Source organism: Tupaia chinensis, unplaced genomic scaffold, assembly GCF_000334495.1.
Source record: "Tupaia chinensis unplaced genomic scaffold, TupChi_1.0 Scaffold000685_1, whole genome shotgun sequence".
Classification (NCBI taxonomy): domain Eukaryota; kingdom Metazoa; phylum Chordata; class Mammalia; order Scandentia; family Tupaiidae; genus Tupaia; species Tupaia belangeri.
This window is the reverse complement of record NW_006160208.1, coordinates 337235-361207: the sequence shown is the minus strand read 5'-3', so window position 1 is coordinate 361207 and position 23973 is coordinate 337235. Positions and strand designations below refer to the sequence as shown.

Here is a 23973-nt window from a genome sequence, read left to right as displayed (position 1 = left end):
GAATTGGTAAGAAAATTTCCTTAAAACTTAAAGCCTGGAAACAGGTTAGTATCGTGTTCAAATAGTAGGTACATGAACCTGTTGACAGCTCAAGACAGGACAAAAACTCTTAAAACTGGAAAACAAAGCCTAGAAAAAAAGTAGCAATATTTTAGTCAAAAGTCACAGAATGCTATTTCACTGGTTCAGTCTCATATACTTAATCTATCTTCTGTAGTGGTTCAGTCTTCCCAGTTGAATTCTGGGATATAATATTCAACTTCAGACTTGTCCCTACGATTAAGTTGGCCATTTTCTTACTTTTTCAGTTCATATTTCTGTGTGACTACATTTAATTTTCCTGACATAGCACTTCCTTGAGAGCTTCTTGGAGATCTGGTCTGGTGCTGGTAAATTCTTTCAGGTTTTATCTATCTGAGAATGTTCTTGTCTTTTCTTCCCATCTGAAAGATAATCTTGCCAGGTACAGTATTCTCAGTTGTAATTGCTTTTCCCTTAACACTTTGAATATATTTTCCCATTCTTTCCTTGCTCGCATTGTTTCCGATGAGAGGTCTGTTGTTAGTCTGATGGGATATCCTTGGTAGGTAACTTGCCGTTTCTCTCTTGCCAATCTTAGTATCTTGTCTTTGTGTTTTGGTCAGTCTGGCTATAATGTGTCTTGGAGAAGATCTTCTCGGGTTGATTCTATTTGGGGTCCTTTGTATTTCTTGGGCTCCTGTGCATACTTTCTAATTGCTCTATTGTAATTCATCAGATATCTAAATACAAAAATTAATCTTCGAACCTCCATAATTTTCTGTTGAATACTTGGGAAAAAAGAATGTCATAAAGACCCTGGTGCTTCACTGTCTTCTTATATACACTATGGAGCTTTGGGTTATCTCAGAACTCACAATTCAAGCAGAGTTTCTGAACCCCTCATGGATACTGCTTTAAACAAGGCCAGCTCCAGATTATCGATTTATGAGATGAAGGAGAGTAAATCCACACAGGTGGTCAATAGAAACTTCATTATGCCCATTGTTAACAGTCCCTACCCACTAAAAATACTGCACAAGAGTAGCAAAAAGGGTCAAATTACTTGCTTTGTTCTAAAAAGGTAAATATTAATTTACAAGTGAACAAAAGGCAATCAGGTAGAGGGAGGAGATGGAAGATTAGGTCTTCTCCAAGAGGGGAGACTTTTATCTGGATTGGGATCAAGGGGTTTATTGAGTAATCTGTTGTATGCCCTCACCTTTAATGACTCTTCCTGCCTAAGATGGGTAAGGGTTCAAAACTCCACAGAAATGCCATCAGTCTCCTATTAGCCCTAACTCTGCCTCGTTTCTACAGTCCGAAAGCCACCCTGTACTTACAGCTGGTGTGAGAACTCGACTTCTCCTTGTAGGCGTCATTTAATCGCACGTACTCATCCAGGGCCAAGGCCAGTCTCTGCTCCTTCACGTGGTACAGCTCCTTCTGAGTCCTGAGTGCATCCTGGGCCACTGAGAGATAGTCCTTGAGCATCTTCTCCTGCTCCCCCCTCCACTGTTTTCTTGGATCTTCTATCTGTGTGGTTTCTGAAAATACATTAGGTGGGGCTTTTTTAAATAACTTAATCGTGTTTTTGGTTACTTAAGCTTTTAGAAGTAGCTAGATTATATTCTTTTATCTGGGCCAGCCCCGTAGCAGAGTGGTTAAGGGCGCTAGATCCTACATGGCCAACTAAACAGTTCAAGTCCCAGCCCTGACAGCTGGAAAAACATGCCAGATGCATGTGCATGTGTGTATGCTTAAAATCCCAATGTAATGGAGAAATGGAGGGGAAGGAACTGCAGTGTAACCATGACCCACTGGGGAGTGCTTTCTCCCTCTTCTGTCTCTCTCTGGCAAGCACACACACCCTCCACCTGGCAATAAAAAACAACAAACAAATTTTAAAACTTAAATAAATTCTTATATCTTTCAATAAGTTCATGCACTTCTGGAGTGACTTCTCCAGAAATTCGAAGAAGTTCTCCCTCACCTTCCCTTCAGGTCCTAGTCAACAATGTATTATTACACTGTAAATCCATCCTACACGATGTTGCCAATTAAATCACTCTTTCTAGAAGTTTTTGGTTCCCTAATATCTACAAAATTAAAACCAAGCTATTCATCACAGCATTCAAGGCCCTGTACGATATGAACCCAACTTGTTTCTCATGGTGCATGCTCCTCCTTTCACTAGTATGACTTAGATCACATTGTCCTCTTTCTTAGTGTTACTCTGACTAGAGAACCATGAAAACCAGAAAAATATTATTTTATGCCAGCAAGTTTTAGAATAATTTATTATGATGAGACATGTAACTAATAAACTAACCAAGTAAAGAGAAAATACAAACTGAAAATGTGCATGAAAACAAAGTGTTTCTGAGTTATAAAAAAGACAGGTACTTTCGGGACCAGCAGATGGCATCATGTTTACATCACTGGACTCCCACATAGTTGACTGTGGTTCGAGTCCAAGACCTGGTGCTTGAGTCACACTGGGCATGTGTGCGTGCATGCCCAAAATCCTGAGAAGAGAGTGAAGGAGAAGGGATTGCGGTGTGGCCATGCCCTGGGGCGGGGGGATGATTTCTTACTTTCTCTCTGTCTCTCTGGTAAGCGTAGGTGCTGGATAACAAAAATCTCTCTAAAAAAATAATTAAAGAAATAGATAGGTACTCTAATTCTTTTTCAGCATCTTTAGAGGTTTTGGCTAATCATATTTTCCTTCAAGTTGGAGAACTGGAAAACTTTCAATAAGATATGCATCAATAGCTAAAATGCTACAGAACACTGCCAGCAACATTGACTGACATTTGAATGAGTAAAGTACAATAGTAATAATGATGATAATAATAACAAATGATCAGCATTTTGTGCACTAATAATAAACTACCAGCATTTGCTTTGGATGGGTAAGCAAAATCTCTCTAGTAGGCTTGTTTAAATACTGTATGGTACAAGAGATTCAGAAGACTGTATGGTACAAGAGATTCAGCAGTAATGTTTACATTTCTAAAATATTGCACAATTCAAATATGAACTACAAAAGAGAGTTCCCAAAGGCACCTTAGAAGAAGGCTTCATAAAGCAAAATTGTACTTCATCTCCATTCACTGTATTTGCTGAATAGATTTGTGAAGAATATTTATTAAATGTAAATACTCAAAAGAAAGTGTATTATACTAATGCAGTATTTTTTATTAAGACCTAGTGGCCTTGGGAGATCACTGTATTATAATGCAATGTAATTTGCATGTTGTCTGCTATATTAGAAGTAATATATTACATACTGTTAAAACATCACGTACCTCAAGGGATTCACATTCCATCAGTTTTATAGATGTGGAACTTTACAGATAGAGAATGCATTGTGAGTTACAAGAGCTTACTGGAGAAGGTAACATTAGACTCTTCAAAGGAATATTATTTCTGTCTATTATGCATATCTCTGTTTTTCCTGCTGTGCTTGGGAAGAATGAATGAAATGACCATGAGTAACTTTTCTTCCTTTTTTTTTTTCCTTTTTTCTTTTTTTGGAGAGGTTTTTGCTATAGGACACATGCGCTCGTCAGACAGACAGAGAGAGACAGAGAGATAGAAAGCGAGAAATCACCCCCAGGGGGATGGCCACGCCGCAATCCCTTCTCCTCCATTCTCCTCTCGGGATCTTGGGCATGCATGCACACACGCCCGGCATGAATTTAAGCTGCCGGGTCTGGGACTCGAACTGCGGTCGACTACGTGGGAGTCCAGCGACATAGCCATTATGCTAACCGCTGGTCCCACTTCTCTTCCTTTTTATAAAGTATCTGCTATATGAACTTATTAATCTGTTCACTATTTCTGTGGACAGCTATTGACCACCAACCACAACACACAGGGGAATAGATGCTCAAGTATATCCCTCCTTCTAAGAAATTGTGAAACACAAATTAAACAAATAATGACTGCTTTATAGGCAGAACAAAAAAGGTATCTTTAAAAAAGCATGATTAAGTGCCACGACTGTTCACAGACACAGGTTTCTCCTGGCTGAAAAAAGTACAGCCGCATGGAAAGGCAATAATTAAACAGGGCTTTGAAAGACTCCAGGCAAGAGGACTAGCCCCCATTGACATCCTCTGCTGTCACCCACAAGTCCCTCAGTCACAACAGCAGTCGGCTGCACTCAACTTCTTTTATTTCTTTCATCAAGTCCTGCACTTTTTAGTCTCTCTAGACCTTTGACTTCACTTGTGTTCCTTCTTCTTCCAGAAAGATTCTTTTCTCAACCCCCAAACCATACCCCAATTTCCTCCTCTCCAAGCCTGGTTAATGCAGTCGTCCTTTGGTATTAACTTAAAACATAACAATAAGTAGCCATGGCTACTCAGAGATGGATAGGAACACCTTTGTTCTACCAGTGGTCCTTACCATTACATTTTCATCTCTTCCCTGATATTCTGAAACGGCGTAGCCTATGACTCTCGAGTGTTAGGTTAATAAACATGAAACTCATTTGGTAAGCAATGTTGTGCCACAGAAACGTTCTAAGCAAGGCCATGAAAGGATAGTAAGTAAATCCTGGGACGATCAATTGACAGAAATGTGAGGTTCTATTATCAAAGAGTTGATATAATGCTGAGGTTTTTTTTTTTTTAATTAAAGTTACATATTAAGTGAAAAAAATTAGTTTCTAAAATGGTATAAAACTATATAATCCCTCTTGATTTATAAAATGTATTTACAGCTGTGTATCAATATGGAAAAGTCTAGAAGGATACACATCAAAGATATATACTAGTTAACTCCATTGGGTGGATAGAAATACTTTTTCTTCGTTTTATTCACCTACATTTTCTATTTTTCTTCTATGTATTATTACTTTCATAAAATAAACTTAAAACCAAAAGAAAAAGGAACAAAAGGCACAAAATAAAGACGGTCTGAAGTAGGAGAATGGTGGCAGAAAAGGGACTTAAAGGACCAAAGTTGACTGGTGTGATACAGAGGGAAAAAAAAATTCAATGATAATTGACGAAATGATTCTAAAGTTTTTCAATGTAGTCCCCACAAGGACTACATTTAAAAAGTAATAATAAAATCGAAGGGAAAGCTGGGAAATTCCGTTTTGTCCTTACTTGCTTAAAGGCAAAGTTAGGTAGAGGTGTCCCATACCTGGGATATGGGAATGTTTAACAAAAGATTAGGACAATGAGCCAGATGTACCGGCTGGAGAGTCATTTACACAGCAATGGCAAAGGAAAACACTGTGGTAGATAAGGAAGAGCACTGTGAGAGGTCAAGGGTAAGTTCACAGTTTAGGAATGTGAGTCAAATGAGAAGAGAAAGAAGGAACCATCTGAGGTAAAGAAGATAACCAATTAACAAGACAGGTATAGCATTTTGGAACCAGCAAGCGCGAGGTGCATTTGCCCAGGGAAGGCCGACATCCTAAGTCTGACCCTCATGACAAGGAGAGTGAGGATGCTGGCTGCAGCAGAGCGACAGGCAGCAGCAGTTTCAATAAGGAACCAGCTGGACTTAACAGAGCTGCGAAAGTTTCAATCCTTCATTTGCATATACGACCTGATTAAAAACTTTGGAGGAGGTATTCCTCTATAACAGTCCATCCCTGAACACATTCCGAGACACAGCCTTTTGAGCAAACCTAGCTATCTTCTGGATGATGTCACCCATAATAAAGTCTTCCTTCTTGACAAATCCTGTGGATCACAATTTGGCTTTTCTGGCAGCAAACAACTAATTTGCTGTTCCTAGTTCATACCTGTTTTGCTTCAGTAACAATTTATGTCAAATCTACATGTAAATGGAAGAAAAGGATGTTTGAGAGGAAGTCCTTGAATTTGACAAATATATAGAATATAAATTATTACATTTTCAAATGTTAATATCATTACCATCATATTACATTTAACTTAATAGCTTAAGTATCTAAAATAATTTTTTTCACTATCTTATCAGCTTACCTGCCTAAGAAAATATAAAGAACAAAATAAGACAGAGCTAACATAGAAGAGAAAACAAGTCCACAGAAAATCTATACACTACAGGAATTTTCATCATGTGTCGCATCAAAGCTAATACAGAGGAATTTGGTCCAGAATAATATGAGTCAGCACACACCACCCAATTTCTCCCCGATTACAAATAAAATCCAAGGACATAATACATAAACAACCAAAAGAAGACTCTAGAAAATAAATAAGAGCAAGGAAGACTTTGGAAGAAAAGCCAAACTCACAGAATGATTACATGGGGTCGGGTTCCCTATTTTTTGTTATTTTATATCTCCAATACCTTTCATATCTCCTGGGGATCAAAGGAGCTCAGAAAGAAAAATCTATAAGACAAACCCCACTCTTTCTCACCAGAGAGCAGGAAGGGGGTGGCACTGCAAGATAAAGCTCTTTCGAGTCTACCATAGTCATCCAGAAAAGCCCCAAGACAGGCAACAGTGGTGACAACACTGGCAGAAACAACCTACCTCAGGATGGTCTTCTCAGGACTTTGCCTGACATACATGCACTCATGGATCTTAGGCCAAGGCCTCAGGTCATGAGGCAGAACACCAGAAAGGAGACTTCGTGGACGCCCAGGTACAGGAAAAGATGACAGAGAGGACAGAGTGGAGAAAGACATCTTGCAAGTCTCTGTGTTTACCCATGATCCATGGATTAAGGGAACTTACTGAACAAATACCACAAAGGATTTGAGAACTGAACAACAGTGTAGGCAAACATATAAAGTCCTAGACTGAGCCCTGGGTGGTATAAACCCAAGGCAGACCAAGAGTCTGCCAAGGCTTTAAATTCTATTGACCTAAGGATAAGAGCCCACAGAAGATATGTCAGACCTTGTCATCTAAACTCAATCTGGTCAATTGTCTACTAAAACACATACAGTAAACATTCTCCAAAAGTTTTAAGAGTACCTGGAGTTTCATAACAGTCAAAATGTCATGGCACAATCCAAAATTATTTGACATACACAGACTCGGGACAACCCAAACAAGTCTTAAGGATGAAGGCAATAAAAATAAGACTACTCAGAGATGACACGGATGTTGGGAAAAGCAAAGACTTTGAAGTGACTCTGACAAACATGCTCCATGAAGTAAAGCTACTTGGGAAGCTGAATCAGGACGATCATAATGTATTTAAATAAATAGATTTTTGTTTTATTTTTAGGTTTTTTGCTACAGGGTGTGTGTGCTTGACAAAGGGAAACAAAGAGGAAAAGTGAGAAATCACCCGCTTGGGGGATGGCCACACCACAATCTCTTCTTCATTCTCCTCTTGGGATATGGGCATGCATGCACATGAGTCAGGGGTAATTTCCAAGCCACGGGGCCCAGAACTCAAACCATGACTGGCCAAGTGAAAATCCTAGTGCCTTATCCACGATGTAACCTGGGTAGCCCCTGAAAGATAAATTTTTACATACTAAACAAAAATAACTGGAAAGTATAGTTTTAAAAAAATATTTACAATGGTTCCAAAAAAGTAAAATACTAGAAATAAACTTGCTAGCAAAAGGTGTACAAACCCTTTAAGCTGAAAAGTAAAGCCTAATGCTGAGCAAATTAAGAAAAATCTTTAAATAACAGAGAGCTATCTCGTGTTCATAATTTGGAAGGCTCAACATTAGTTAGTCTTCCTAAACATATCAACATATTAGACAAAAACTCAGTTATAAGTCCATCATGCATTTTGTTTTATTTTTACGGGGCAGAGGGTAGAAACTGATAAGCCACACTGGCAGCAACAACTTATATGGAAATATAGAAATTACAAATAATTTTCTTGTAAATAGAGCCAAGTTAGAAGACTTCTATCACCTGATTTCAAGACTTACTATGAAGCTGTAGTAATCAAGACCGTGTGGTGCCTGCACAAACACAGATATAAAGATTAACTGAGGACCAGCAGGTGACACAGAGGTTAAAGCATTGGATCTCACACACACAATGGCATGGATCGAGTCCCAGACTGGTGGCTTGAGAAGCACACCAGTGGCTTGTGTGTGTACGCCCAAAATCCCAAGAGGAAAACAGAAGAGAAGAGATTATGGTGTAGCAATTCCCTCGTGGGTGATTTTTCAAACTCATGCCAAGGTGCATGTACATGTGTGTGTGGCTGAGAGAAAAACGAAGAAGGGATTGTAGTGTGGTCATCTCCCTGGTTGGGGGGGGTGTGTGATTTCTCACTTTCTGTTTGTCTCTCTCTCTGTCTCTCTCTCTCTCCCTCTCTCTCTCTCTCTGGCAAGCACATGCACCCTATAGTAAAAATCTCTCTTAAATATATTAAGAGAGAGAGAGAGAGAGACCAATACATAAATGATAAACTGATTTTCAATAAAGGCAATAACCTACTTTAGTGGCAAAAGAATAATCCTTTTAAGACATGGTCCTGGAATGTCCGCCCTGGAGGGTGATTTCTCACTTTCTATCTCTCTGTCTCTCTCTGTCTTTCTGGCAAGTGCACACACCCTATAGCAAAAAAAACCTTCAAAAAAAGAAAGAAAGAAAGAAAGAAAGAAAGAAATAGTCCTGGAATTAAATTATTTGTTTGGAAAATAACAAATCTTTTTTTTTTTTTTTTTTTGGGGTTTTTTGCTGTAAGGTGCATGCACTGGCCAGAGACAGACAGATGCAGTAAGAGGCAAAGTGAGGGACCAGCAGTTAGCGTAATGGCTATGTCACTGGACTCCCATGTAGTCGACGGCAGTTCGACTCCCGGACCCAGCGTCTTAAACTCACGCCAGGCGCGTGTGCGTGCATGTCCAAGATCCTGAGAGGAGAATGGAGGACAAGTGATTACGGTATGGTCATCGCCCCTGGGGGGTGATTTCTTCCCTTCTGTCGCTCTGTCTCTCTGTCTGTCTGGTGAGCACACACGCCCTATAGCAAAAACCTCTCAAAAAAAAAAGAGGCGAAGTGAAAAATCATCTTCTGGGGTCAATGGCCACAATGCACCCTCTTCTCCTCCATTCTCCTCCTGGCATTTTGGGCACACACACACCCAACTTGATTGGGAGTCCAACACTTTAACCACCATGCCACACCTTCTGGCCCCAAACCTCAATCTTAATTTCACGCCATACTGAAAAATGAGTTTGACATAGAACAGAGACCTAAACCACAAAACCTAAAACCATGAAAGTTCTATAATAAAACACAGAAGATTTCTGTGGCTTTTGGGTAAACAAAGATTTCTTAGAATACAAAAGGCAAGAACCATTTAACCAAAAAATTATTTGGGGCCAACTCTGTAGCTCAGTGGTTAAAAGAGCTGGATCCCACATGGCTGACCTTGGTTCAATCACAGCCCTGGCAGCTTGAAAAACATGCTGGGTACATGTGTATGCATATCCAAAATCCTGACAGAATGGAAAAATGGAGGAAAAAGGATTGCAGCATGGCCATCCCACCGTCTACTATCTGGTGAGCACATATGCCCACTAGCAGTAAGAAAAAGTTAGCTGGACTTAAAATAAAATTTGCACTTCAAATTTGCCATTCATAAAAGGTAAAGAGGACCAACCCTATGGCTTGGTGGTTAGGAAAGCCACATGGCCAACTGAACAGTTCAAAACTCAAGCACATGGCTTAAAAAACATGCCAGGCATGCATGTGTGGGCTTGCCCAGGATCACAACAGGACAGAGAAATGGGAAAGGGATTGAGGCATGACCATGTCCATGAAAGGTGCTTCCCCCTTTCCTTCTCTGTCTCTCTTTAGTGAATATACATACCCTTGGAGAAAGAAAGAAAGAAAGAAAGAAAGAAAGAAAGAAAGAAAGAAAGAAAGAAAGAGAACAGGAGAGGAGAGGGGAGGAGAGGAGAGGAGAGGGGAAGGGAGGAGAGGAAAGGAGAGGAGAGGGGAAGGGAGAAGAGAGGAAGAGAGGGGAGAGAAGAGGAGAGGAGGGGAGGGGAGGGGAAGAGAGGAAAGGAAAGGAAAGGAAAAAGGAAGGGAGGGAGAAAGAAAGAGAAAAGAATATGAACACAGAAGTCACAAGTTGGGAAAAAAGATTTCATAAAAGATTATATATAAAATATGAGGAATTATTACAACTCAATAATAAGATGACATACAAAAATTGGGTAAAAGATTTGAACACATTCTTCACAAAAAATTTATACACACACATACACACACACACACACACACACGGCAATAAACACATTAAGACAGGGCCAACATCATTAGTTATCAGGGAGTAGCACAAATTAAAACCACAATGAGGTACGATTTCACACCTGCCAAAACAGCTAAAACTTTAGAATGATGCCACCAAATGCTATCAAGAATGTAGAGAAATTCTTAAACACTAATGGTACCAATATTAAAAGGTACAGCAGGTGGTTGGTGATTAAGGCACTGGATTCCCACATGGTTGACCGCAGTTCAATACCCAGACTCAGTGCCTTGAAAAATCCGGTTGGACACATGTGAACGAGTGTCCATAATTTCAAAAGGAGAATGGAGGAGATAGGATTGTGGTGTGGCCATGTCCCCGAAGGAAGATCTCTTACTTTCCCTTTTTGTCTCTGTCTCTCTCCAGCAAGTGCACACATACCCTAAAAAAGTACTACTTTATAGAACTATTTAGAAATTTCTTCGAAAATTTCAGTAGTTGTTCTCCTGGGTCTTTAGACTAGAAATGACATATTTTCACATAAAGATGTACATAGTACCTTCATTCACAATATGCAAAAACTGAAACAATGCATATATCTGTCAAATGGTGAATGAATAAACAAGTTGAGATATATCCATACAATTGAGTACTTCTTGTTAATAAAAAAGAGTCAGACTACTGACACATACAACAAGATGAATCTAAAACATTATTCCACAAATGAGTCCCTACTACATTATTTTAGTCCTGTGAATGAGATTTCTAGAAGACATCAAACTAATTGACAGTGGTAGAAGTCAGACCATCAATGCACCTATAATCATAGCTAATTGGGAGGCTGGGCCAGGGGATCATGGAATGGTGATAGCCTGTCAAAAATCTCTCTCTCATTAAAACAGGAGAACAATGGGACCAGCAGTTAGTGTAATGGCTATGTTGCTGAACTCCCATGTAGTCAACAGCGGTTTGAGTCCCGGACCCAGTAGCTTAAACTCACGCTGGGCGCGTGTGCGTGCGTGCCCAAGATCCCTAGAGAATAATGGAGGAGAAGGGATTGTGGCGTGGCCATCCCCCATGGGGGGTGATTTCTCGCTTTCTATCTCTCTGTCTCTCTCTTTCTGGCGAGCGCATGCGCCTTATAGCAAAAACCTCTCAAAAAAAAAATGAAAGAAAGAAAGAAAGAAAGAAAGAAAGAAAGAAAAGAAAGAAAGAAAGAAAGAAAGAAAAGCATACAACACAAATTCTCAACAAACTCCAGGACCAGGTGGACCAGATGCCTCCACTGGAGAATTCTGCCAAACATTTAAAGAAAAATCAATACCAATCCTTCCCAAATGCTTCCAAAAAACTGAAAAGAGAATACTTCCCAACTCATTTTAATGAAGTCAAAATTATTCTGATACCGAAACCAATTTGATACTAGAAGGAAAGCAAAATTGAGACCTATACTCCAGATGAATGTTAATTATTAAATCCTCAACAAAATACTAAAAAACTGAATTTAATAGCAGATTATATACAATGACTTGGAATGTAAGGATGATTCAACAAATAAAAAGTCAATATGATACAACACAGTAACAAAATGAAGGACAAAAACCATGATTTTCTCAACTGAGGCAGAAAAAAACACTTGACAAAAGTCAATGCCCTTTCATGATAAAAGTACTCAATAAATGAAGAATAGAAGAAAACTATCTTAACACAATAAAGGCCATATGTAAAAAGTCTGTAACTAACATCATAATCAATAGTGAAAGACTGAAAGCTTACTCTTTAAGATCAGTAACAAGGCAAGGATGTCTACTCCTGCCACTTCCATTCAACATTATAGCCAAAAAATAATGAGAATGCAGAATAGATTTTAAAAACTGTGATTTGCTCATACATTGAAATATTACTCAACAACAAAAAAGAATATACTACTAATACACACAATACCATAGAGAGTATAAATCAAGGCCTCTATATGTGAAATGTCTAAGTTTGTTGGCTATTTTTAAGTTGAGTTGTCTCTTTAATGTTGATTTTTGGAAGTTTTTATTTTTTATCAGTCCTGGATATAGATTCTTTGTCAGATTTACCACCATGAATATTTTCCCATGCTGTGTGTGTTTCAGTAGTATAGTCTTCATAAACATGTTGAGTGAAAGACTCTATTCCCAAAATTAGTCTTTTTGTGTCAAGTCCTAGAACAGGCAAAACCAAGCCATGGTGATGGAAATCTGAACATTTGCTGCAGCAGAGAATGGCTGATTGAAAAGAACAAGGTAGAACTTACGGAGGTAATGGGTATATTCTGTGTCTTGATTTGCATAGCAATTATAAGAGATTATGTATTTGTCAAAATTCTCAAAAATTGCATACTTAAAATCTGTGCATTTTCATGTAAGTAAGCAAAACCTGTTACTAAAAGAAAAAACATTATGGCACAACTCTGATCCTACAAAAAAGTGAATTACTCCTGGGTTGTAGCAGTAATATCAAAATCTGATAAACTATACTTCAAAATTGCCCTGTAGGTAGTAACAAGCATCCCCCATTAATATCTATATCCTCACTCCACACATACTCACTAAAAGGTAAACACTATCAGAAAACACTTAAGGCCTAAAATAACTATCATTAACAAGGTTAAGTCTTTTACTTTGAAATATTTAATAGTGCCTCACAGAAATAGTATGAAATAGTCAAACACCCTTTATTTCATTTTTTATTTAAATAAAGAGAAAATAATGCTGAAATAATACAATGGCAAAATGTAACATATGTGTAGACCAGCTGTTAGGACAAGATAATACCATTTGCTTCCTAAACTACTTCACAGCAATGTCTTGAAGATTAATGAGATAATGGACCAGGTGGTTATAGTACTTGCTGTGGATAATTTGGGTACTTCAGGACTCAGTAAATCCATTAGGCCACTAGGCTACAATTACTACACCAAAGCAAAACAGCAGATTCAAAAATTTATATGCTGATAATCACATTTTAAAATATTCAGAATGGTGTTTCTGAAACACAATTTATGGTTGAAATGACCGTTAATTACTTAACCAAGAACAAAAAGATTTTAATCTGTAAGTTTAAACAGTAAAGCTCTTCATTTTAACATTTAAGTTTATCATTAGCATCCAATAAAGAAATAAAAGATACTGTCACTGTCCTTGAGAAACTTTCAATTTAATGAGGAAAACACACAAATAAAATTTTTACATGCAATATGACAACACTTTTTAAAAATTCCTAGTACTTGCACTATAAAAATACCTGAGCTGGGTACCTAATCCAGAATGGAAATGAGGATGTCAGAGGTGGATGTCAGAGTAGGCCTTTGGGAAGCAGAGGCACCTGAGCAAACCCACCCTGGAAGGGTGATCAAAAGGGAGGGAGGTGCTAGGGCCTAGGAGACGAGTGCTCTGGGTTACAGTCAACAGATGAGTTTGACCAAGGAAACACACAGGGTAGTGTGGAAGCCCTTCAGGGCATGGAAGGGCAGAGCAGGAGGGTTCATGGAGAGGCCAGTCAAGGCACATTGGGAAAAGTTTTATAGTAAGGAATGAAATACATGTGGCTGGGAATCTGGAAAGGATTTAAGAGGCAAATTTTGGCAGCCAAAAATCTTGGCTGACTGATGCCGTCAGCCCAGGAGATGTGCTGGGTCCAAACAACAGAAGACTATTCCAGAAATTCTGACAGCAGGTACGGGTGAAGATGAGATAGGCAAAAGAAACTTGGGACGAACAGTCAGGTGTGTGAAGAAAGAATCCCAACAGCAGGTATCATGAAACCCAAAAAAACAAAAGAGAAGGAGGGAATAACACACAGTGACAGGTAGAGAAAGAGGAGACTAAAATGCTGCTTGGGTTTTGTCATTTGTGGGGTCTCAGGTGCCTTTGGCAAGAGCAACTTCTGTGAGATGATGGAAAATAGTGCGAGAAAGCAAGTTTATGCAGACTGTGACTATGGGTTGTAAAGGAAGAAGAGAAAACCATAGCTGATAGGGGCTTGGTGCTGAAGGGTGGTTTTGGTAGCAAAAAAGGGTACAGTTATCATTACTGGAGTTTTTCCTCCTATAGTTGTCATTTAGTTTCACTGAGAGGTCCAGTGTTCACATACTAGGATGAAAGAACCTCTAGGCATAGTGGGATACATTTTTAAAACTCAGAAACAATGGTAAAGATATCAACAAGGAGAGAAGGGATGCATTATAAAAGTAATCGTGAGGTATGTGTGAACCAAAGGAAAGGGGTAAGAGAAGGCCCTAAAGATGGGTATAAATACCAAAGAGCTTGTAGATGGTAGAAGGGAAACTGAGGGAGATTCATTTTCTCATTCTGGTACCATGAAAGCTTATTTCTGTTCAAACAGGACAGCAAGGTTGGTTTCTGGTTTCCCAAATACTATTATAGTAGAAAGTACTCATCTAAAGTAAGTATAATACCACACAATTGTTTATTTTCAATGATAAAAATGAATCAATTGTTTAAATTAACTTAATTTGGGACCAGCAGATGGTGTAACAGTTAAGTCATTGAACTCCCATGTAGTCTAAAATGGTTCAAGTCCTGGACCCAGCGGATTACAACTCACACTGGGTGTGTGTGTGCATGTGTGCCCAAGATCCTGAGAGGGGAATGGAGGTGAAGAGGCTGTGGTGTGGCCATCCTCCCTGGAAGGTGATTTCTTGTTTTCTGTCTCTGTCTCTCTGGCAAGTACATGTGCCTTATAGCAACAATCTCTCAAAAACAAATTAAAATTAACTTAATTTTACCAAAATTAATCCCTTTTTTCTTTATAGATAACCTCTGGCTGTCAATCACTGACAAGTTCAAAACATAGTATGTAATAATAAGGTATCAAGAAAGGTTTATTCGGGACCAGCAGTTAGTGTAATGGCTAGGGCGCTGGACTCCCATGTAGTCAACTGCGGTTCGAGTCCCAGATCTGGTGGCTTAAACTCATGCCGGGAGCATATGCATGCATGCTCAAGATCCCGAGAGGGGAATGGAGGAGAAGGTATTGTGGCGTGGCCATCCCCCTGGGGGGTGATTTCTCGCTTTCTGTCTCTCTGTCTCTCTCTGTCTGTCTGGTGAGTGCACGTGCCCTATAGCAAAAATCTCTCCAAAAAGAGGGAAAAAAAAAAGAAAAAAGAAAGGTTTATTCGAAAACACAAAATTAAGAGCTGAAGATGCAGGAGAAAAGAGCCAACAAGTTCCAGGAGGTGAGGAAATTCTTGCATGATCTGAAAGAGGAAATACAAACCATAAAAAAGAATCAAACAAAACTATTTAGAGACGAAGGCTGTATTATAGGAAATCAAAACCTCCCCTAAAAGTATTGAAAGCAGGTTAGATCATGTAGAAGATCAAATCTCAGATGTAGAAGACAGAACCTCTGCCCTAGAAAAATTCACCATGAAGACTGAGAAAATAGCCCCCCAAAAAGAATAATATATGAGAAATACTACATACCATTAAATGTACAAATATCTGGATAACTTGTATCCCAGAAGGTGAAGAGACTAATAAGGGCACTGATAATCTATTCCATGAAATTCTGGAAGAAAACTTTCCAAACCTAGAGAGACATTCAAGGATCCAGACTTAAGAAATACAAAGGACCCCAAATAGAAACATCCCAAGAAGATCTTCTCCAAGACAGATTATAGCCACAGTGACCAAAACAACAGACAAAGACAAGATACTAAAATTGACAAGAGAGAAATGTCAAGTTACTTTCAAAGGATATCCCATCAGGCTAACAGCAGACCTCTCATTGGAAACAATGAAAGCAAGGAAAGAATGGGAAAATATATTCAGAGTTTTAAGTGAAAAACTATTTCAACCAAGAATACTATACTTGACAAGATTACCCTTCATATGAGAAGAAAAGACAAAAATATTATCAGATAAACAAAACCTGAAAGTATTTACCAACATCAGACTAAGTTCTCCAATAAGTTCTGAATGGAGTGTCATACCAAGAAATCTAAATACAGACACGCAGAAATAAGAGTTCAAAAACAACCAAGAAAATGGCCAAATTAATGGTAGGGATAAGTTTGGAACTGAATGTTATCTTCCAGAATTGAAATGAAAAGATCGGACTACAACAGAAAATAGATTAAGTACATGAGACTGAACTGGTGAAATAGAATTTTATGACTTTTGACTAAAACATTACTGATTTTCTTCTAAGCTTTGTTTTCCAGATTTAAGGATTTTTGTCTTCTTTTGAGCTATTGATAGGTTCATGTACCAACCACTTGACCAGAATTCTAACCTGTTTCCTGGTTTTAAGCGTTAAGCAAATTTCTCTTAACATTTTTTTATTTTGGTTTATTAAAGCTAAATTGCTTGAAAAAAAATATATATATATATATTTAAAAATACCTATTTAAGGACCACAGTGAGCTATATAGCCTCAGCTAGGTGCTACGTTATAGTATATTCATTCTATTCATGGAGTTTCATGTCTAAAGTCAGATATGTATCCACATATATGTATATGTCAACTAAACCTGCTATTGACAATATTTAGAGTATTTAAGATATTTTGTGAATCAATAAAATGTGAGGGGAAAAAAGGAGTGGAAAGCAACTGCAGATGCCAGAGACAGTGTTGGAGGAGGGTGGGAAACAGCAGAAGGTGAGAAATAGGGAATCAAAAGAAAAAAAAAAAAGAAAGAAAAATATATAAGAAACAAGAAATGGAGAAGTATTTGTTGACAATAACATGTATGATTAAGTCAATATACAGTGTATTCTGCATGAGAAATCACATTTTGTATGCTGTGGTGATATTCAGTGAATTAATGTAAAATATATAAATTTAAAATAAAATTTAAAAAAAAAGGGGGCCAGCAGGTGGCTTGGTTGTTAAGGGTGCTAGACTCCCACATGACTGACTGTGGTTTGGGTCCCAGACCTGGTGACTTGCTTTCTCACTTTCCCTCTCTCACTCTGTCCCTCTCTGGTCAAATTTAAATAAATAAATAAAGTTAAATAAAATAATTAAAAAAAAAAAAGAAAACAAGGCAACAACTCATAGGAACTGCAATTTATATTTGGGTTGAACATATATGCAAAAGCTAGTTACCAAACCATGCACACCAGATGTTCTATTATAACAGATTACTAACTATAGTGCTCACTGAAAAACTGACTTGACTCATTTGAAGTTTTCTCTCCTTTCTCAACTTTCTATCTCATCTACCCATACAGAATCACTGCTACTAATATAGGCCATTTTAGCTTCTCAAAAAAACCCCAAATCTACCATACTCTTGTTACAACACAGGTGGTAGAGTTCCACTACGTGATGCTGGAGCTACAGGAAGGTGCAAGGCTGGTTCCCAGACCACCACCACCAGGCATGAGCCTATAATCCTACCTAACTGGGAGGCTGGGGTGGGAGGATTATATCACAAGAACCTGTCAAAAATCTTCACCTCAATTTTTCCCTTTCTAGTATTAAAAAAAAAAAATGATCACATACCTATGCAAGGGCAGCTACAAGACATCACTAGAAAGGTATCGAGTAAAACACTTTTCTATACTGAGAGAGTAAATATATGATTTTTAAAATACAGACTAGGCCTGGACCTGCCCCAAAGCACAACAGTTACATACTGTGCATAGAAAGCTGGATCCCACATGGCTGACCATGGTTCTAATTCCAGCCCTAGCAGCTTGAAAAGCACAGGGGATGGACCAGCAGTTAGCGTAATGGCTATGTCACTGGACTCCCACATAGCCGACTGTGGTTCGCATCCCGGACCCGGTGGCTTAAAACTCATGCCGGGCGCATGTACGTGTGTGCCCAAGATCCTGAGAGGAGAACGGAGGGGAAGGGATTGTGGCGTGGCCATCCCCCCTCGGGGGTGATTTCTCACTTTCTGTCTCTCTGTCTGTCTCTCTCTATCTGTCTGGCGAGCGCACGCGCCCTATAGCAAAAAAAAAATTATCTTTAAGTGAAAATGAGTAACTATACATATTGTATGCTAGCAACTAAATAAATTTTCAAAGGGATGAGTAAAGTGCTTACAAACTCATGTAAACACACATACAAACGTAAATACTTAAAGAATACATCAAGCAATTTTTTGAGAGAGAGATTTTGGCTACAGGGCACATGAGCTTACCAGAGAGACAGAGATACAGAAAGTGAGAAATCACTCCCCTAGCGGGAGGGGCGGGTGGCCATCCCGTAACCCCTTCTCCTCCATTCTCCTCTCAGGATTTTGGGCACACATGTGCCTGGTGTTTGTCTCAGGCCATCAGGTCCAAGACTTGAGCCACGGTCAATCACATGGGAGTCCAGTGCCTTAACTAGTACACCACCTGCTGGCCCCCAAGCATGTGTTTCAAAAGGTTTCCTGTAGAGCCAGCAGGTGGCATGGCCAACTACATGATCCGCAACCTGGGCTGGTGGCTTGAAAAACAGGTTGAGCACATAAGCGTGCATGCGTGCCCAAAATGTTGAGAGGAGAAGAGAAAGGATTGTGGTGTGAGCATTTCCCCAGAGGGGTGATTTCTCACCTTTCCTTTCCCTCTATCTCTTTCTCTCTGTCTCCAGTAAGCATACTCACCCGATAGCAAACAAACAAACAAACAAGATTTAAAATAAACAAAAGTTGTTCATGGTCACAGTAATTCTTTAGCCTTATACGTAAAGGGTGTGACAGATTTAAGAGCTATTAAAATAAGATGTTTTCCCCCCTTTCAATGCAGAAAGAAATCAGGAGACAAGAAAGGGATTGAAGACTGGAATATGTCTTCCAGAGTCTCTGATGAGTGTCATCCCCTGCCCCACCATAAACCAGGAACAGCTGTACCTTCAGATCACATGCCAACCCCAACTCACTCTTTCTGTGGGAAGTACAAGATAGGGAAGGTCTCTACTTGTAAGGGAAAGGGGTAGCAGGTGAATGGATCGGAAAGAGGGACCCAGTGAATGGCTCTCTATCTCCACAAGCCCCTGACCTACACTGACGAGGAAATCTCACCCCCTGCCAGGCAGGAGGAAGGTAGACAGTCAGGCAAACACCCTTTCTCCATCTCTGCCCCACTCAGTCCATACATGCCCCAAACACCACACTGGGCGTCGTTAACTACTAGTCCCTGAGGACACGGTTTCAAATAAGGAAATTTACCCTTTAGAGGACTATATAGATTTTGGGAGGAAGGGTTAGTCTTCTGATATGTTTAGTTTCACCAGAAAGGAAAACTTACTGTTGATGTGATCGATGTAGTAGACACCAATCTGAGGGTCAAACCCTGCTTCCCATCCCCACGGCAGCTCATCCCCAACACAGTCAGCAAACGACAAGGGCTTCGTTAACCTATAACAAACCAGAATAAATACATGGTGATTTTTTGACATGAAACCACATAGGTTGAATTTTAGCACACCAATTGTAAGATGTCCAGGTTGCATTTCCTTCTTGCTCTTGATTGTTTTCAGAGATTGCACTACTGAGTTTGAAATCTTAAAGAAAAACAGGATAATATACAGAGGTGAATCCCAAAAAGAGGAAAATAAGTCATAATACCCTTTTGAAATAAATAAAGCCAACTTAAACCCAGGAGAACTCTAAGCCAAGAGTGAGGATGGGGTCTATCTCTAGTGCTGTAACAAAATAGTTATTCCATTCAATTGGTCCCAGGGTTCAAACAGTGGCATCATGACCGTCCCAGAGAGACCTCTAAGACAGAACATGCATCAGGCTACACTAATTTCAGATTTAGATGCTTTTATAATAAATTAAATACTCAACTGTGAGTTTTTGAACAGGACAAACATGTCTTATTTTTAAAGTATCTTGTACATACCAGTCATTCAACAAAATTTAAATAAAACAAAACACAAAGTAATCACATATTAATGTTAGCTCACCTTTTGAAATTGCCATATATCAATGCTTTCTCAGACTACTTTTCTTTAAGATTAATGTGAAACTAGTTTCCTAGGCGAAGTATAGGTCTTGGACTTAATTACGAGTTAACCTTTTTCTCTCACTTCCTTCCTTTTTGCTTTTGAGACTTCCCGTGGTTGTTAGACCCATCATGGGCTAATAACACCACAGAATGCCTTAGGACAGCCCTCATCAGTCAACATTATCTTCTAATTTAATATACTGGCACGCATGTATGGTTCTCACATACAAAATTTCCTGCAACTCCTTACATTCATGCAAGTGAATATCCAAGATCTCATAGCTCACTGAATAAAAAGGTCATTGCCAAAAATCATGTCATTCATCAGAAAAACAAAATACATTATCTACCCTTCAAAGTGCTAAAGAGAAGGACATGAAAAGCAAGAGAATCCTTTCTTTCCAGACCTGGCCTATAACAGCCCTCCAAGGACATGAAATACCAGTGGATGAAAGGAAGGATTAGAAGGGTTTCCTTTCCTCTCAACCTTCCCATAGCATGCAATTTCCTTCTGGAGATGGCTTCAGGGACCCTGGACTTCAAAATCAACTCAGCTGACAGAAGCAATAATCAGGGCAACCAACTCTGCCACTGGCTCACTCTGAGACCAATTATGGGAAGTGTCTTTTTACTTTAGTTTCCTTCTTTTAATTGGTGTTCATAGCCCCACATCCAGTTCCTACAATCAAACTATCTCCTAAGATCAATGTGAGGATAAGAAGGAATTAACTTGGAACAGTGTCTAGTCAATAAATGGTAGTGGGGGCCAAATGATGGTACAGCTGTGACACAATGCTCTGCAATACTGCGCCTGCATGGGAGAGTCCTCGGTTCACATGCTGGGGCTTCCCTGTGCATGCCGGGTGTGCACACCCAGGGTCTGGATGGGCTAGGGGTGGACTGTGGCAACCAAGGCCCTGTTGGGGGTCCTTAGCTCACTCTCTCTCTCTAACTGAAGAAACAAATGAAAATTTTAAATTTTATATTCAAATTTTTGAATGAATGTTAGTGATTAGTAACACAATCACATGCAAATTCTCTTTTATTCTTCAGTAGAACCAAGTCAGGCAACATAGTATAGAACAAAGTTTATCAGAGTATGAGCCCCAGACAGCAGCATCAACACCTAGGATCTGATTAGAAAGGCAAATCCTCGGACCATATTGTAGACCTACAATATCAGAAACTCTAGGGCCCAGCAACGCTCTCTGGAAAATTCTGCCACACACTAAAGTTTGGGAACCACTGGCTTACAAGTTAAGAGCTTAAAATTTAGCAGAAAGATGTGAGTTCAAATCTTTGCTCTGCTATTTACTCACTGTACAGCCTAAGGCAAAGTATTAGCCTTAAAAGACCAGCTTTCAAATTTATTTATTTATTTATTGGACAGTTTTTTGCTATAGGGCGTGTGTGCTTGCAAAAAGACATAGAGAGACAGAGAGACAGAAAGCAAGAAATCCCCCCCCAGGAGGGATGGCCACGCCACAATCCTTTCTCCTCCATTCTCCTCTCGGGATCTTGGGCACGCATGCACACACGCCTGATGTGAATTTAAGCCATCAGGTACAGGACTTGAACCGTGGTTGACTACATTAGAGTCCAGCGACATAGCCATTATGTCAACTGCTGGTCTCCTAAATCTATTTTATAAGGGGTATGGGGAAAACTTATAAAATTTAAATGAGAACAAAGCAGTATATTGCCTGACAAATAGTAATTTCAACACAATTAAATGAGTGGGTGTATCTTGAAGAAGTCAAGCAATTTGCCCAAATATGGCAACTTGCCATATTTACTTAGTAAACATGGAGTCCATTTTACAGTGTATTCTGGCTGGAAAATAGCATTTTGTATGCTGTGGTGATGTTCAGTGAAAGTATGTAAAATAAATAAATTATTAAAGTAAAAAAAATTTTTTTAAATAACTGATGACAACTGTACTTGATACACTGTCTTCAAGTATAAGCCTTTATAATAAATTCTTGAACATGTTTCGTAAAAAAAAAAAAAAAAAAAAAAAGGTAATTTAGCCACAAACATAGGCAGTAGACAAGTTTTACCTTGGCACCAATTTAACACTGATTTTTTTTTTCCTTTTCTTTTTTTTAAGAAAGGGAGTGTGCACTCACTGGAGAGACAGAGAGACAGAAAGGGAGAAATCACTCCACTCCCCAGTGGTGATACCATACCACAATCCTTTCTCCTCCATTCTCCCCTCGGGATTTTGGGCATGCATGCACACATGCCTACCATGAGTTCTAAGCTGCTGAGTCCAGGACTCAAACCATGGTCAACTATGTGGGCGTCCAGCGATGTAACCATTACTCCTCCATGTTGATTTTCAAGCACGAGTGTGATATGAACGTATTTATTACTCTTAGAATTAAGAAGTAACAGAAAGAGACCAACAGATGGCCTGATGGTTATGTCACTGGACTCCCACATGGTTGACCACAGTTTGTGTCCCAGGCCACCAGCTTGAAACTCATACCAGGCATGTGTGCATGTGTGCCCAAAATCCCAAGAGGAGAATGGCAGAGAAGGGATTGTGATGTGGCTTGGCGGGGTAATTTCTCACTTTCTATCTCTCTGGCAAGCACACACACTGATAGCAAAAATCTCTCTCTAAAAAAAAAAAAAAAAAAGTAGTAACAAAAGCTTCATAATATGTACTGTAAGTTATGGTAACTTGCTTATATTTGGAAAGAATCCAGTTTTATCCCATGAATTGGTCAACAAATAATAAGAGTTTAATTAACTGCCATTGCTCTAAGACTAGAATTACATTTGTTAAGTATTTTCTGTGAAAAATTCACGTTTTTATTCCTGACAATTTCTTTGCAGATTTACTTTGAAAATCAATTTAATGCTATTTTATTTTGTGTATCTGTATACATATTTTTCTCTGTCCTCTATCAAAAAGCAAAATCATTACTTATCAAAATTTTTATTGAATTATCAAAATTACAAAATACAAATAGAATAACACCCTCACGTACCAAACAGAATCAAGCACCCAATTATAACATTATCCTGGTAAAGGGAAAATATTACTAAGTTATAATAAGAAGTCACACAAAATGAAGTAACAGATGTATTCTAAAATTAGAAACATGAATTAGAAACACAGTGAACAGAAATGTTAATTAACTTCTAAATGTCCTCTTCTTGTTTTACACAAGGAAATCTCTGAAGCATTCAATCTTTTTTTTTTCTGATGGTAAAGAAAAAGAAATGGACGGGATTTGTCTTTTGTTAGCTCCCCCACAAAGAAGCAACATTATGCAAAAAGCCTAAAATTAACAAGTCTTTATGCTTAATCAGAAGTTACTCTGTGCTTTAAAAAGTCTTCTATGCAAGGTACCTAATGGGTTAAAAATGGTAATTTACTACAGCACTTTGCCAAAGTTTACACACAAAATTTGAACTTTGCATGGTATTTCCTCTCTTTCCTGGCATTATATCATTCTTTCACAGTAAGTACTTACTGTCAAGTCACAAAAACCTGCCCAGTAACATGAGAGTCTACTCAGAGACATATCTATTCTTCTTCATTATACGATGCTCAACACTGTGTGTGCACACGCACAACCCCGGGAAAAAAACCGAGCTTGTACTAAGTGCACTAAATGAAAAAGCACTCGACAAAGAAAACCATTTTCAGGTTAATAAAACTCTTACCACAACCCAGTGCCTCCCAAATGGATCGCTTAGCAGCAATGTTAAAGGTCTTAGCAGCGATTTTTTACTTTGCAGCATCTGTTGCCCTCATTGTTTAGCTAACTCGGAGCAGAACTCGTAATTATCGACTGCTTATGCTTACTCCAGCATCTGCCCACACAAACACTACAGAATTGCTCAGAGTTCAG

The 23973-nt window shown here is 38.9% G+C and overlaps 1 protein-coding gene across 2 annotated transcripts in view; it reads right to left on the bottom strand.

Annotated features, from left to right (window-relative positions):
* Nucleotides 1–19509, bottom strand: part of WWC2 (WW and C2 domain containing 2) — a gene marked incomplete at its 5' end in the record, with an annotated part of 134130 nt that extends 114621 nt beyond the window's left edge. The window contains 2 exon segments of one of the 2 annotated variants that reach the window (XM_014592384.1): nucleotides 1362–1565; nucleotides 19400–19509. In XM_014592384.1, coding sequence (XP_014447870.1) covers nucleotides 1362–1565; nucleotides 19400–19509 — 314 coding nt within the window. 2 annotated transcript variants of the gene reach the window in all.
* Nucleotides 19510–23973: the final 4464 nt, after the last annotated feature.